Source organism: Gadus morhua, chromosome 6 (assembly GCF_902167405.1).
Source record: "Gadus morhua chromosome 6, gadMor3.0, whole genome shotgun sequence".
Taxonomy (NCBI): Eukaryota; Metazoa; Chordata; class Actinopteri; order Gadiformes; family Gadidae; genus Gadus; species Gadus morhua.
In genome coordinates this window covers 9,601,809-9,616,112 of record NC_044053.1, presented here as the reverse complement: position 1 = coordinate 9,616,112, position 14,304 = coordinate 9,601,809, and the positions used below count along the sequence as shown (strand labels likewise).

General features: G+C 41.3%; 1 protein-coding gene and 1 long non-coding RNA gene across 3 annotated transcripts; both read left to right on the top strand.

Annotated features, from left to right (window-relative positions):
- The first annotated feature begins 1,539 nt into the window (after positions 1-1,539).
- atad1a (ATPase family AAA domain containing 1a) lies at positions 1,540-11,921 on the top strand. Of its 2 annotated transcripts, none has more exons than XM_030359108.1 (10): positions 1,540-1,603; positions 1,949-2,149; positions 2,250-2,348; positions 2,635-2,755; positions 5,095-5,295; positions 6,517-6,623; positions 7,081-7,170; positions 7,558-7,608; positions 8,181-8,350; positions 9,354-11,921. In XM_030359108.1, the coding sequence occupies exons 2-10, from the start codon at positions 1,976-1,978 to the stop codon at positions 9,481-9,483; spliced, it is 1,143 nt and encodes a 380-aa protein (XP_030214968.1). In that variant the 5' UTR covers positions 1,540-1,603; positions 1,949-1,975; the 3' UTR covers positions 9,484-11,921. The 2 variants fall into 2 exon arrangements, with proteins under 2 accessions (XP_030214968.1, XP_030214969.1); XM_030359109.1 differs by having other exon boundaries at positions 1,544-1,607.
- Positions 11,922-12,619: 698 nt separating this feature from the next.
- LOC115545704 (uncharacterized) lies at positions 12,620-14,092 on the top strand. The gene is made up of 2 exons (XR_003977141.1): positions 12,620-13,111; positions 13,601-14,092. It is a non-coding gene; the product is annotated as an uncharacterized LOC115545704 (long non-coding RNA).
- Positions 14,093-14,304: the final 212 nt, after the last annotated feature.

The window sequence follows — 14,304 nt, the reverse complement described above, 5'->3', positions numbered from 1 at the left end:
GAGGAAGGTTTTACCATTGTCTTCTGAGGCAACTGTATCCCAGTGAGAGTTTATTTATTCATTCAACCATTCGGAAAAAGGATTTTGTGAACGGTGGTTGGTGAGGCGTGACTTTACATCTCTCTGGTGTATGTTTGGTTAATAGAATAAATGTCATAGCTAGTTCCGCTTTGCTAGTTTTTGCTTGTACACCACTTTGCACATGTTGCAATAAATAAAGTTTGATCAAATCAATCAATGCATGTTTAAGCTTAAAAGAGAATTTCAGTCATGTATGTAATGTCGGAGTGCAGCATGGTGAAATTACCTCAATTCATCAAATCAAGATAATTACAAACAAAGCAACACAAAAAATGAAATCCCAGCATGCTGCATGTGTATTGACTAGAAGCAGGATTAAATGTTGGGTGGATGTAGCGTGACTGTGTGCTTCTCAATACTTTTATCCTTTTTATCCCCTTCCCTTTAAAGGAAGCTTATTCCTTTAAAGGGCATATAGGGTTATGTGGTGTCGTATAATGTGGGCTTGTGAAGCCCCTTTGAGACACTAAGTGTGATTAAGGGCTTTACAAATAAACGGACTTGACTCATAAATTCTATCTAAACATCATAAAACAAATAGTAGGTGTCCTTATTAGGCCATTAAGGGGATCATTACAAATAAATCCACATTCACTTTATTCATAAGATAGTACTGAATCAATACGAAGGCAAAAGGGCAAAATGTTTCTATTATATTAGCGCAAATACTCCTATGCAATCATGGGGCAGAGAGGAAAGGGAAGAGTCTGGACACAAGCAGAGGAGGAAGCCATTTTAAGAGTAGTGGGAAAGCTCTAAATCAGTGACACTTAGAATCCCTTTGGCCCGGGTGTGATGAATTGCCTTGCTGGAGGAGGCCATTTGTTAAAGCCTTATCTGTGTGGCCGGTGTTAAGGAGACTGAATTATCCACCATCAAATAGAATTGGAAATGAATGGAAATCAAACTGAAATCGGGCCAGATGATCACAAAGGGACCAAGAGTACCTTTCTTGGAATGTAGACTTTTCAATTAGACACATCTTGGATTGTTGATTATCCAATCACACGATAGATTGATCTTATCATCATTATCATTACCTAAAGTGTCTGATTTATAGCAGCCTCACCTTGAAAGAAAACAGGAAAATAAGGGGTTTTGATTTGCTATTGAACAGAAACATACAATGTTTTGCAGTATGTTGGACTCATTTCAGGAATTCTATATGATAGTTGTATTAGATTTATATCAAGCCAAAATATAAACTAAATCAATATGCTTGCATACATAATTAAAAATGCTAAAACTGTAGGCTATTTCGAAATCAGTTAATATTCTAATTTAACATAATCGTACAGTATCTAATTTATATAGGGCACTCGATTATAAGTCTACAGTTCTGAAATTGAAGGTTTCTAAGACTGTTGAAAAAACGTACAAGTCTGCCATCCAGTGGTTCTTTCGATGAGCGCAGAGTCGGAACAAAACTCACCAAGGAAATTGCAGCACTTGTTTCCACCCGAGTCACGATGGTAACCGCACCGACTTTCATGACGATCAAACCGTATTCACCCGGTTGATGGTGTGTAAGTGTTCTTTTGATTTCACAAGCTTTAATGAAAATATTAAATTATATATTTAAGATTTATCAAGAGTCCAGTGTGTCACGCTATTTGTGTTATATAAATCAGTGTATACGTTTGTGATTTGCAATTGATAACATACATAGTCAGATAGCTAACAACATCCTTTGGCACTGGCATCACTATGATGCTGGTGATGCAAAGTCAAATGCCTAACGGCGCTTCAATCATTTAAAACATCTGCATAAAACATATATCCAAACAAGCTGGCTGGTCAGGTTAAACCTTGAGATTGATGAAATTCCTAATTGCACCCAAAATAACTGTATCGCTCTTTTCTCAAGTCAATGGACTGACCCTTGCCAAATGAGATGCTGCTGAAAGATCTCCCACGGGAGGCGCTGCTGCGGCCGCTGACCAGGAATGAGGTGTTTGGAATGCTGCTAAGGTTGACCATCTTTGGCGCTGCCACATACTACAGTATCAAATGGGTCATGGAAGCCATGGACCCAACTCAGAAGCAGAAAAACCTGGCCAAGAAAAAGGTTAGCTTTTTTTTTTTTTTCAAACAGTAAATGTTATTTTTCGTCTTTGTTGTATTGTTACTCTTTACTGCTCTAAAAAGTGTTGTATTCGATTTGCTAGGCAGAGCTGCTGATGAAAAGGATTGGTGTGGAGGGAGTCAAACTCACAGAGTATGAGATGAACATCGCGTCACTCCTAGTGGACCCACGATCAATAAAGGTTTGAAAAACACACTTTCATTTTGCACAGGCTATAATACTACTGTAATACTATGTTAAATAAGATGACCGTCTTCCAGCTCATCTTTTTGCCAACTCTATTAGACGGCAATCGTGGTTCACACAGTATGATTGTCACACAACCTGTTGTTGTGGTGTGATTGAGGTCATCGCAGTATCTTCTGGACTGGAGACAATGTTTGTGACTCAGTGGAGGGCTTAAGGCACACGCTTCCTGAATTGTCTGAGATCAGCGGAGGTTAGAGGTGTTTACTTCCTGTCTGCAGGTGACCTGGAGGGACGTAGCAGGGCTGGACGAGGTCATCTATGAGCTGCAGGACACAGTCATCCTCCCGTTCCAGAAGAGACACCTCCTGGCTGGATCCAAGCTCTTCCAGCCACCTAAAGGTACCACAAATGTACTGATAAAGAATCATCGTAGGTTAGTTGTAGATTCTTTATCTTTTCCAGTCTGTGTTGCTGAAGCCGTTTAAAACTAGTGTTTTACATGTGTGGCCTAAATATCGTTTGGACTTTGAGTCATGGCTATGTTGAGATCACCCACTTCTTCTTTATTTTATTAAATGAAATCCAAAAAAACGAACTAACAAATATCAGTCTATTAAAGGTTAATACCCACTAGGCGACAAACTCGCTGACTCAGTCGGGGATTGGGGGGCTGGTCGGGAGGGAAGTCAGCTCTGTTTATCATGTAGTGTGGGAGGTCTCATGAGCTATTTGGCCACCCCCGTAGAGTCAGGACGGCAACATTTTATTCCGACCGATTTGATACCGACTCTAGTAGGAGGAAGCAAACAACCCGTTCCTGTAAACCGATGACTCAGATGTGTGAGTCATCGGTCTCATTGCTAACCTATAATCATTCTTATGAAAACACAAGTCATCGGACCTAACCATAACCCTAACCTAACCCTGTAATTTGAAATGGCTTAAACTGCTGCTTATCTACCAGAGCAACAACTCCTACAACCTGCAAAAACACTAGGAATTACTGTGTCTTTCGTTTGAAAGGTTTCGGTATATCCATATTCCATTTGTACTGTTCATTTTATTTCTCTGTTTTTTTTTCTGTCTTTTGAATAATAGAGCTGACATTTTTAGAGGGGAGCATGCCTACAAAAGCACCGCTACATTGATCGAGAAGAACATAAATAATCCTATAAGAATGGAACATAAACTTAAATACACAGAAATATGTTCCAATATCATACTATCCGTACTTACTGGCCTTAGTTTGATTATGTAGGGCAGGGGTTTTCAAAGTGTGAGAGAGTGAGCCCCCCCCTCAGAGAAAAAAATTCAGCTGAGCCCCCCCCCCCCCCAATTTCTATTTCTAAATACCCGTGTTTTGAAAGCTATTTTAATTATTTTACACATTTCAAACATCTCCGATCATAATTTTAAAACATTTGGAAAATATTTTCTAAACATATTTCTGAAACATTACAACATCTTTTTGCGTTTTTAAACAACACAATTTAACAACTTTATCTAAGCATGTTTTAGCTTAACCTTTTTTAAATACATTTGAACATCTTAATCTGTGTAAACTGCCAGTTTACAGATTCATTCAGGGTCCCAGACTCTGAATTTTCTGGGTCGAATCAGATCTGCCTTTTCAGTCCAGAGATTCGACTATTCGGCGGGGTTTGTTTACCAGCGTTGCTATGGTGACCTAAATTATAAGCAACTGAAAACGACGCCGGTTTGAAACTAAAACTGTGATTCTGAAGACATTTTAAATGATATCGAAATTCTGTTTCGATATTATTGAAGATACAAGTGTGTAGATTTGTTAAATGGTTTCCACGAAGATAAACGGTTGAAAATTGATTTAGTTATGTTACTTCTACAGTTGAAGTACGACTGATGATTTGAATCATCGTCTTTCAGGGTTTTTTTCGGGTTAATTTTTTTCTCACGTCGCGCCCCCCCTGAAGAACTCTGGCGCCACCCAGGGGGGGCGCGCTCCACAGTTTGAAAACCACTGATGTAGGGCATTCCAATTCAGATCGGGCAAAAATAAGTGTACTGAAAGGACCTGGATGGTGTACTCAAAAAAATCGCTAAGTGTGGATCGATGTACGCTTTTCATACTCAACGGCAGCCATCTTAGCTATGTAGCGTAAGAGGGCGGAGCCAGGCTGAGCCAAAGTCGGCGCATTTTCCACATAGTCTGCAATAATAGAGTAACTTTGTAGTTTTTATAGCTGCTAGGCGTAAAGAGTTCACCGTTCAAAGCAGTCGTGATCGTAATTTCCTGTTACTGCACCACGGAGTATTCGATTTGGAACAACACTGACATCTAAAAATAAGCGCACTTAGTGAGTGCGGATAGTGTACTACGTTTAAGTGAACTCATGGAAGTATGGATATTGGAACACAGCATTTGTTTCTTCATTTGAATCCAAATCAATTAATTCTGGGCAGGTCATCCTCATTCGTGTCTACTTGAGTTTACATGTTCCCTGCTAGATTTGGCAAGGGTTTAAGAGAAGGCACAGAGAATCTGATGGTAGAGTGTTCATGCGTGGACCCCCCATGTTCCCAATCACCTAGTGTGGACCACTGACCCGACGGCAAGGCAAGACCGTTCGTCTAGACCAGTCTCGTGTGTAAAGTGTAGTGCCGAAGGCGGGCCCGACTTTAAAGTTGCCTAGTAGGTAGGAGACTTCAAATAATATGTTTTCATATCTGTTCCATAACTCTTTGAATTTCTCTCCTAGGCGTGCTTTTGTTTGGCCCACCGGGGTGCGGAAAGACTCTGATCGCCAAGGCAACAGCCAAAGCTTCCGGTTGTCAGTTCATCAACCTGCAGCCATCCACGCTGACGGACAAGTGGTACGGCGAATCACAGAAGCTGACGGCTGCCGTCTTCTCATTGGCGGTGAAAATCCAGCCCTGCATCATCTTCATCGATGAGATCGGTCAGTGTGACTTCATTGTAGGGGTGGGAATCTCTTGGCACCTCACGATTCGATTCTGATTATGAGTTCAACGATTCGATTTTGAAGGGATTATCGATGCATCTCGATGCAACAATTTTTTTTATGTACATTTCCATGCGTGATTTTCAAAAATATATACATACACCTGGGTTTGCTACTCAGAGTTTTGTGATGATCATTAAAGACATCAACAGATGAATTAACTTATCTAATATTTCATAAGAGAGAAAGCTTTTGTCACAAATATGACTTTCTATGAACAATGCAATGATCAATGCAGCTTGCATTATAACATAATATGGAAGCATGCAAAAAATAGGTTTCAGTTTTATTTTATTTCTAATCTTTCTTTTCTATGTCATTAAAGGAAAAGCTGCTCTTGAATTATAAGGAGTTCTTGTGTCTGGCTGTGAGTTTGCACGCATGCTATGCGTAGGCTGAATCGCAATCGTGTCAAGATAAATCAGATTGGCCAATACACACTGAAGATAAATTCAATAATTTTAAAATTACAAAATTATCCCTCTCTGGCGAACAGTGTTGCAGCAAAAAAAAAGAGAAGAAATGTCATTTATTTTTATTTTTATTCCGATCATTAATTTATCTGCATCGAGACAGAATCGTTCTAGTGAGAATTGCGACGCATTGAATAATCGATTATTTTCCCCGCCCCTACTTCATTGTGTTGCTAACAGTTGACGTTTAGCATGTTGGCGTATGTTGGTCCCATGGCAATGGCTAGCCCAAACTCTAGTAAGCTAAACCGAGTGAGACATTTTCAGTTTCTCCTGTTATTCAAACAAGAAGAGGAAATTAAATGATATTTGTTGAACCTCAGAACATTTCAAGTCATAATATTCCTGATACATTATGCATCCTTGTCTACAACAGATCAGTAAATCTCCATATTTTCCGTGAGCAATGTTCTTTGCTGATTTATTGTATTCATAATACAAGACCAAATACATACCTAATGTCAATATCACTGTGAATGTTTAGAGTAAATGTTTACAAAGTTTGTGGAATTTATATTCATTCATGTAAATAAGTGATCTCTCGCCAAACTTCACTTGCATTCATAATCAAAGTGTCTCTCCAGAAAATGAACAGGACTTCAACTCAGGGTTGAATATGCCTAGCTACACTTCGTAGGCTTTTATTTAGCTTCTAAAGACCATCGCTTGCTTATCTTCGCTTCAGACTCCTTCCTGAGGAACCGCTCAAGCCTGGACCACGAGGCCACAGCCATGATGAAGGCCCAGTTCATGAGCCTGTGGGACGGCCTGGACACTGCTGCCACCAGCCAGGTGAGAGTCTGAATGACCTCGACCAGAACTAAAGCCACCAGCCAGGTGAGAGTCTGAATGACCTCGACCAGAACTATAGCCACCAGCCAGGTGAGAGTCTGAATGACCTCAACCAGAACTGAAGCCAGCAGCCAGGTGAGAGTCTGAATGACCTAATCCATAAAAAATACCCACTAGGCAGGTGAAAGGATGAACGGCCCCATCCAGAACTATAGCCACTTGCCAGATAATGCAGTGAATACCCACATCCATAGCCGGTAGGGACTTTTGATGACCTTTTTCAGAAATTTGACCGCTAGGCAGGTTAAAGGCTGAACAACCTCATAGATTAATTTGTCTATGTGCTATGGGGGATGGTTGGTGTATCATTTTTTTCTTTAGCATTGTGGTCTTTATCTATGGTAGGTGATCCGTGTTGTGTGATTGTTTCGTTAACTCTGTTCTTGCTCTATGCTAGGTGATGGTGATGGGGGCGACCAACAGGCCCCAAGATGTGGACCCAGCAATCCTGCGTCGCATGCCCACCACCTTTCATGTTGGCTTGCCTGTAAGGTTCAACACACAGTATCACTACTAACACTGCTTGTGCTGCTGCTGTTGTGGATTGGCCTTTAGTAAACTAACCTGACCAGCCATGATGGCTTCTTCTCAGGGTTTCCGTGATTTCCGTTATGAGAGATGTGCTACTGACTGACATTTCTCTTCCAAACAAAATGCACTGCTCTTCGAAAGTGCCTAATTTAAAGAAAAATCGATTGAATTCATATTTGGGCTGGAATTAATAGTCCAGACCGTAATCATGTATTTAGCATAATGATGAACATTTATGGTACTTACCATTCCCTATTTTGATCAATGTTTGTTAAACAGTCAACCTTTTGTCCAATAATATATGGATGTGGGTCATTACTTTTATCCGTCTGACTTTCCACAGAAAACAAGAGAGAGACAAGAGATCCTGAAGCTCATCTTGGCGGGAGAGAACGTAAGCGTTTGATAGAGTTTGACACTTTTTTGTACTTTTCATAGAAGCCAACGTTAACCTTTTGGTCAATGCATAGTTGTCTTCATCGCTGTTGCCCATCTTTTAAATGGAAGTGATGACTGAAAAATGCATATCGGCATATAGTGTAATCTCTGCATTTCTCCTTGAAGTAGTTGATCTGGTATTCTTTTGGATCGTTTGTAAGCATGTTGAATTCAGCATTTTTTCTTTAACCCTATTTTAGAAACAACGTCAAATAACCGTTTTTTATCGTTGTGTTACAAATGCGTTATGGCATCAACGCAATCTATTCAAACGCTTCCAATTTGCATTATGGCCCATCGCAATATTTACTTTTACTCCGTTATGTCTGGAGGAGGTGCTCTAAATGTTGTGTATGACTATTAATTGAATCCATCTATTCAATAATGGATCATTTATGATTTATTAATGACTGTTTTGCGATGATGTGTCTGCTTTACTTGTTTGCTAAAGCTGTCTGCTAAAAGTGAATCACCTGGTCAAAGTGTGTGATTCGCTCCCCTTCTCTGGGTCTCTCTGTCGCTGTCCAGCTGAGCAACGCCATCAACCTGAAGGAGGTCGCTGAGAAGACGGACGGCTTCTCGGGCAGTGACCTGCGCGAGCTGTGTCGCGACGCGGCCATGTACCGCGTCAGGGACTACGTCCGCAAGGAGCAGATGAGGCAGATCGCCCAGCAGATGCAGGACCAGGAGGAGGAGCGGTAGGTCACGGACGAACAGAGCCGCCGTGTTCTGATGCAGAGGGTCTTTCATTTCATCATCAAGGGTCTTTCGACAAATCATAAACTGTCGCTGGTGGTCTCTACGTTCACTTTGAATGGGATCGTGTCGCCCCTTCGCGTTTGGTGTGAACGAACCTTAAGGGTTGGTATTATGGTCGGGTTGGTGTTAGAGTTAGTGTTGAGGTCGGGATGTGGTTGTGTAAGGGTTTTGGTCGGGTTAGGGTCGGGTCAGGGTAGGGTTAGTGTCAGATTCGTTTTTGGTTAGTTTCGAGATATTTTGGGGATGATCATTTAGCATTCTAGTTTTAGCGTTTTCACTGACATTGTAGTGACACAGAAAAAAAAATTATTAAGTGATTTTTAGTCCAAATTAAATATGATTAATGATACGAACATATGACTTAACATTAGCAAAACGAAGTAAGGGATGTATTTTATTTGGCACAAACCTGATCTCCCAAAAGGCCATATGGTTAAATGTAATAAAGCTCAAGTGTTTCTTTTAACATTGGGCTTTAAATTCCTAAGCTGACACGTCATTATTTATTATTAGGGTGTGACAGACTGTGTTATTATCATGACTATATATCGATGTTCCCTGTCTGCCTGGAACAGATGGGTGTGGGATTTGCCAAGTTATAAAAAAATACACATTTTGGAAAAATGTACATCAAGTAAACAGGGTTGTCTCAACTTTGGCAGTTTGTCATTTTGTTCGTGTATCATGCTTCACAATAGTGCTTTCTTGGTACATATAATTACTGTTTTAAAGATAACTAAGTAGGAAGCAAGGTCAGTGTCAGCTGTTATCCCTTGTTGCTCGGCAACCGCAAACGCATGTGCAAAGAACTGTTTCAAGGAGAAATCAATGAAAAGTCGATCTTTAACACGCACCGATGACCTACAGAGCATCCTTACGGTGTTAGTCGGGGCTTACGGGTGACGTTCAGAGTGTAACCTGTGTGCGGACTGTGTCCTGCAGGCCTTTGGACGAGGATCACCTGCGTCCCATCACCCAGCTGGACCTCCTCTTCGGCCTGGACAAGATGAGGGAGTCCAAGCAGGCTACAACTATCATGGGGTCCGGCATTGCAGACGTGCCGCTGGACTAAAACGGGCATGTGTGGGTGTGTTTATGACTCAATGTGCGTCTGTGTGCGGTGTGGGTGGGGGATCTTGCCTCATTTATCCACCGTCAATGTTCTGTTTGGCCATGTGTCTTCCTTTAGTATCGTTTATTTAAGCATGGCTCTCCATGGCAAGGGCTGCCAGGGGTCCTTTTTAATCGTAGACGTTGTGTTCCTCTGTGCTCTTGAGCACTGTGCTGCGTTCTTGGCGGACCTCGATGATGGACGATGTGATAAACGGCGCCCGAGGAACAGAAGGCACTAGCAAGATAGTATTCTGAACTGGCCATCCCTTGCACTCACACTACCCAGAATGCACTTGTCTGACTCGGGACTTGTCGCGTTTTTTATCTACTCGGTGTTACCTCGCGGTCGGGGGGGAAGGATCTCCTATACATCCCTGACTCGCTTTATCTATGTTGGATAGAATCCCTGCAGATAAGGACGTTCAAGTTGCAAAGGCTGTTGTGTTTTGTTCGTCCCCCAGCTAGAATTTTTAAGCGATCCAAAACTCTCTGTTCCCTTCAGTGTATACAGCACACCACAGCTAGTGTCACTTTAAAGCTTTTTTATTTTATTTTTGTTGTTCTTCCAGAACGGGCGACCTTCCGCTTGTGTCCCATTGACTCGAGCAGCATATTGTGTCAATGTAAGGAAATGGAGTATTGTAATATCTGACAGGCGTTCACCCTGGGATCCAAACGGTTCTTGGGAGGGTTTAATACTGCGCTTTAATTCGTGGCGCTGCCCGGATTGATCCAGGAATTAGAGTGCAGCAGGCAGACATTGCTGCTTTTCTTTGGTTAAACTTGTCCCAGTGCACGTCGACTGACGCGGTATCAGCATGTTGCCCTGGCGACACTGTTCCTCTGACGACCTCCTGGGTGCTGCTCGGTTTCAACCTTGTTTGAAACAAACAAACACCCCTGGACTTAGCCTGTACAGGGACCTTCCTTAAGCGTGTTTTGGATTCATTTTAGTGTATGCCCTACATTATGGGCACCATGATGAATGTCGTTGAGATATCACTAGCTGTATCATATCATACTTTAGCATAAGAACCTTTCACTGTTGTATTTGCACCATCACGTCTTCACAGCTGTGAGACGATGAGGCTTGGTTTGTGTAGCTGTTTGTGTGGTTGTTTGCATGACTGTTTGTGGGGAAAAAGCTTTTTATTGTTGTATCTATGAGGCCAAAACCTGGGATCTTCTGGGTGATTGTTGGATGTTATTATTTTATGTTTTTACAAACACGCACACGTTAACAAGTGTCTGCTGAAATATGTTTTAAATGATTTACACTTTGATAGTGATTCAGATTTTTTTATTCACATAGAATTAACAATAATATTCTGCATACTATTTTATGCCATGATGGTTACCATGTGTACTTCATTTCTACCTGCTTGCTATGGACACACACACACACACACACACACACACACACACACACACACACACACGCGACACCAGCGAAATGTAAATTAATACTTCCATCACAAACTGTAAAACAGAAATTTCAAGAGAACAAAACATTCCTTGCATATCTAATCAATCTATAGTATTCTATATTCTATAGTCACTATGGAGTCTACATGTATATACAGACGAAAATGAAATATCTGCAGTATGTTTCAGTAGCCATGCAGTTGCACCTTGTCTATGGATCTATGACCTCTCTGATGGAGCCAACTGTTTCCCTCCATTATCTGAAGGGTCTGTTGTACAGCATCTGCTCTCCCTCGTAGACAGCCCAGTAGGCCACAGGGGGGCGCTGTGTCCCCATGCTCTGAACGATCACACGGTTTTAGCTCAGAATTCCTAAGATTTAAGCAGTTTTTGGGTCTGAAAGGGAATTAAATGCACATTATAAGGATTGTTTGGTCAAAATCCTGAGCAAATATATTTATTAGGGCTGCATTTCAAGCAACTATATCAACTTCAACTGGGGATTTTTATTTTCCGCATTTGGTTAATTGATTCATAATTGTCATTTAAAGATCAATAATGTCGAAGTCCATTATAAATTATTCAGAAATTAAGCTTAGGATGAGGAGCAAGAGTTTTGTCAATGACTCATCGACTATCTAAATTCTAATTAACTGATTACTTTTACTAATTGTTGCAGCAGTAATAAACACCAGTTGTCCTTCAGATCTGCTCACCAGCATCTTGTCAGACCTCATGGTCTTGGTTTCACACACCCCTGCCTCAACATTGACCTTTGTTGTGGTTATCAGTGTGTGGCTTTCACCACACGGTAATGACATTAAGTTAAATCGAAGGTTGTGTCACACTCACATCAGTGACCAAAGGGTAAAACTTCTCCAAGCCTTCACTGGTCTTCTCTTCTGTTATGTATAATATGACAAACATGTATTGCAGAATATAATAAAGGCTTTCTTGCTCTGTATATTTAAATGTCTACATTTTCTCACTCATTTACTAAAATATTTAAGGGTCAATTAATATTCCTTCTAGACAATTATGCCTAATCTGGCACCTCTCCCAGATGGTGTATGAATTTATGTAGGCGTGTGTGTTTCTTGTTGTATTATTCTCATCAGGAACTAATATATTAAGGTTTTATTCTCTCAAACCGGCAACGTTTTCTCTGTTTTGGGAAATGAACCAAAAAGGGGTCCTTTTAGCCAAATGGTAAACTGGAAGACTGAAGGAACCAGTTGCACACAAACTCAGCTTTTGACACGCCAGCAATCGGCTGATGAAAAAAAAACCTGCTTGTTGCTTGTTTTCAATCCCGGCATGGCTGCCGGCCAAGATCGCTGACTATATAACTCAGCAGGCTTTAATCGGGGCCGTATTAGTTATTACAGAGTAGCCCACATCTATCGCTTCACCTCCCTCACCGTGTTCCCTAATGTCAGTTGTCATCTTTCTAGACGTTCCGGCTGCTGTTTTGCTTGGGTAGTTGGCTTGGTGACCCCTTTTCTGATGCAACATGGAAAATGGTTATTTTTTGATCTCACTGATATTTTGCGATGACCCTGGGTGGAGTGAGTTGTTGCATCGTAAGCGACTTTTAGAAATCGAGGCTAGAAACATGTCATCATTGAGAGGGAGACACACACACACACACACACACACACACACACACACATACACACACACACACACCCCTGCATGTATGTACTCCTTCCCGTTTACGCCAGTGTGAGCAATACACAAGCAATACACAATACATGGCAGTATTGTAGTTCCCCAGCCAGATGTTTGAGTGGTATTAACAGTGGCTCAGGCAGTGATGAGGCGCGGGGCTTGAGAGGTTTCCTGCCAGGTGTTACAGGGCGTTGTGTGTAATCTTTGTCCCCCAGCCGGGTTATTGATTGTTATTCATGAAGCTTCTCTTTTCAATTCAAGAGCGCCCTCGTCCCGGTCAATAACCGTGAATGAAGCAACATCGGCCGCCAGTACAGTGCTCGCAGATAGCGGTTGTGGGCGTGGGTAGGGGGCTGGAGGTGCGTCAAAGGACCCTTGCAGAGAGATATGCCCAGGCTCCTATTGAAGCCCTCTTTTGTCCAAGAGTTCACAGTCGATAAAACACCTTTCAGCTGCGGTGTGATGGTTTCAACCTTTCATTTGCTATCTAGGTAGGATACCTGCTAATCTATAACAGATTTGATCTTAGTTCCTATTTTTCTTTTGGAGGTTTTTTTCGTACTTGGTTGTAAAACGGCCGTTAATGGTGACCGCCTTCACCGTAGGACACCCTGTTTTTTTAATTGGGTTTTAAGAGCTGCTATATGGACTATTTACAAAAGTGCCTGTTGCATAATCAGCTGCTTAGAAGGAAAACATTGTGTTCTGTTTTATGTAGCTCTCTTTTTAGGTTTGTAGTTGGATCTTTTTATTTTGTTATTGACAAAAAGAAAAAGCGATAAAGGTCATTGTGAATAAATCTTCCTCTTTAGTCCTTTCTTCCTGGCCCGAAGGATTTTCAAGAAGCTTGATGATTAAAAAGAATACGCATTTATACCCTGAATATATAACCATGTATATAATTGTGTCATAAATTGTCTGTTCCTATTTTGTGACAGAAATTATATCAACTATTGATTCAATGTCCTTGGCTATTTCAGATTAGATCTCGACTCGGTGATCTCTGTGAAATCTACATTGGAATTTACCACAAGCTATCTTCTGAAGTGGGTTGATTGTGGAACTTGTTGAACTTCTCTCTTGTTGTGTGCTTAAACAAGGGAACACAGTGCCATCCCAGGCAGCCATGACCTCTCTCCACCTCCACAGGAGCTTCTTATGAAAGAGAGAGAGGAAAAGAGAGAAAGACAGAGTGAAATTGCTTGGCTCATACTCATCAAACAAAGAGAGGATTTTTGTTTTAATAGGACATGTACCACATATTTTCTAGTATGTTTGCTCACCTGATGTTATGCCAGTTGTATCGGTCTGTCGATGATGTGTAATATTACACTAATATCTTAATAATCTGAATTTGATTTCTGTGCTGTATCAGTCAGTGTGTGCATGTGCGTATGAGTATGTACATATGCATATCATTTAAAGTGTGGCATTCCATCCAAAAGAACGAGTAGTAAAGTCAGAGAAAGATGTGTGTATCCTGTTTGTGTGAAAGGAGCCTGTTAGTTATTTCTTCTGACTACCAATGGGGGCAGGGCAGTCCAGGGGTTAGGTTGTCCGTCTCCCAGCCAACAGTTCAACTCGTGTCTATGCTGTACGTCTCGTTGGATAAAGGTGGCTGCTAAATGGCTAAATAGGATTAGTAATTAATACTACAATTTAGAACGCTACCTTTGAAACCTGA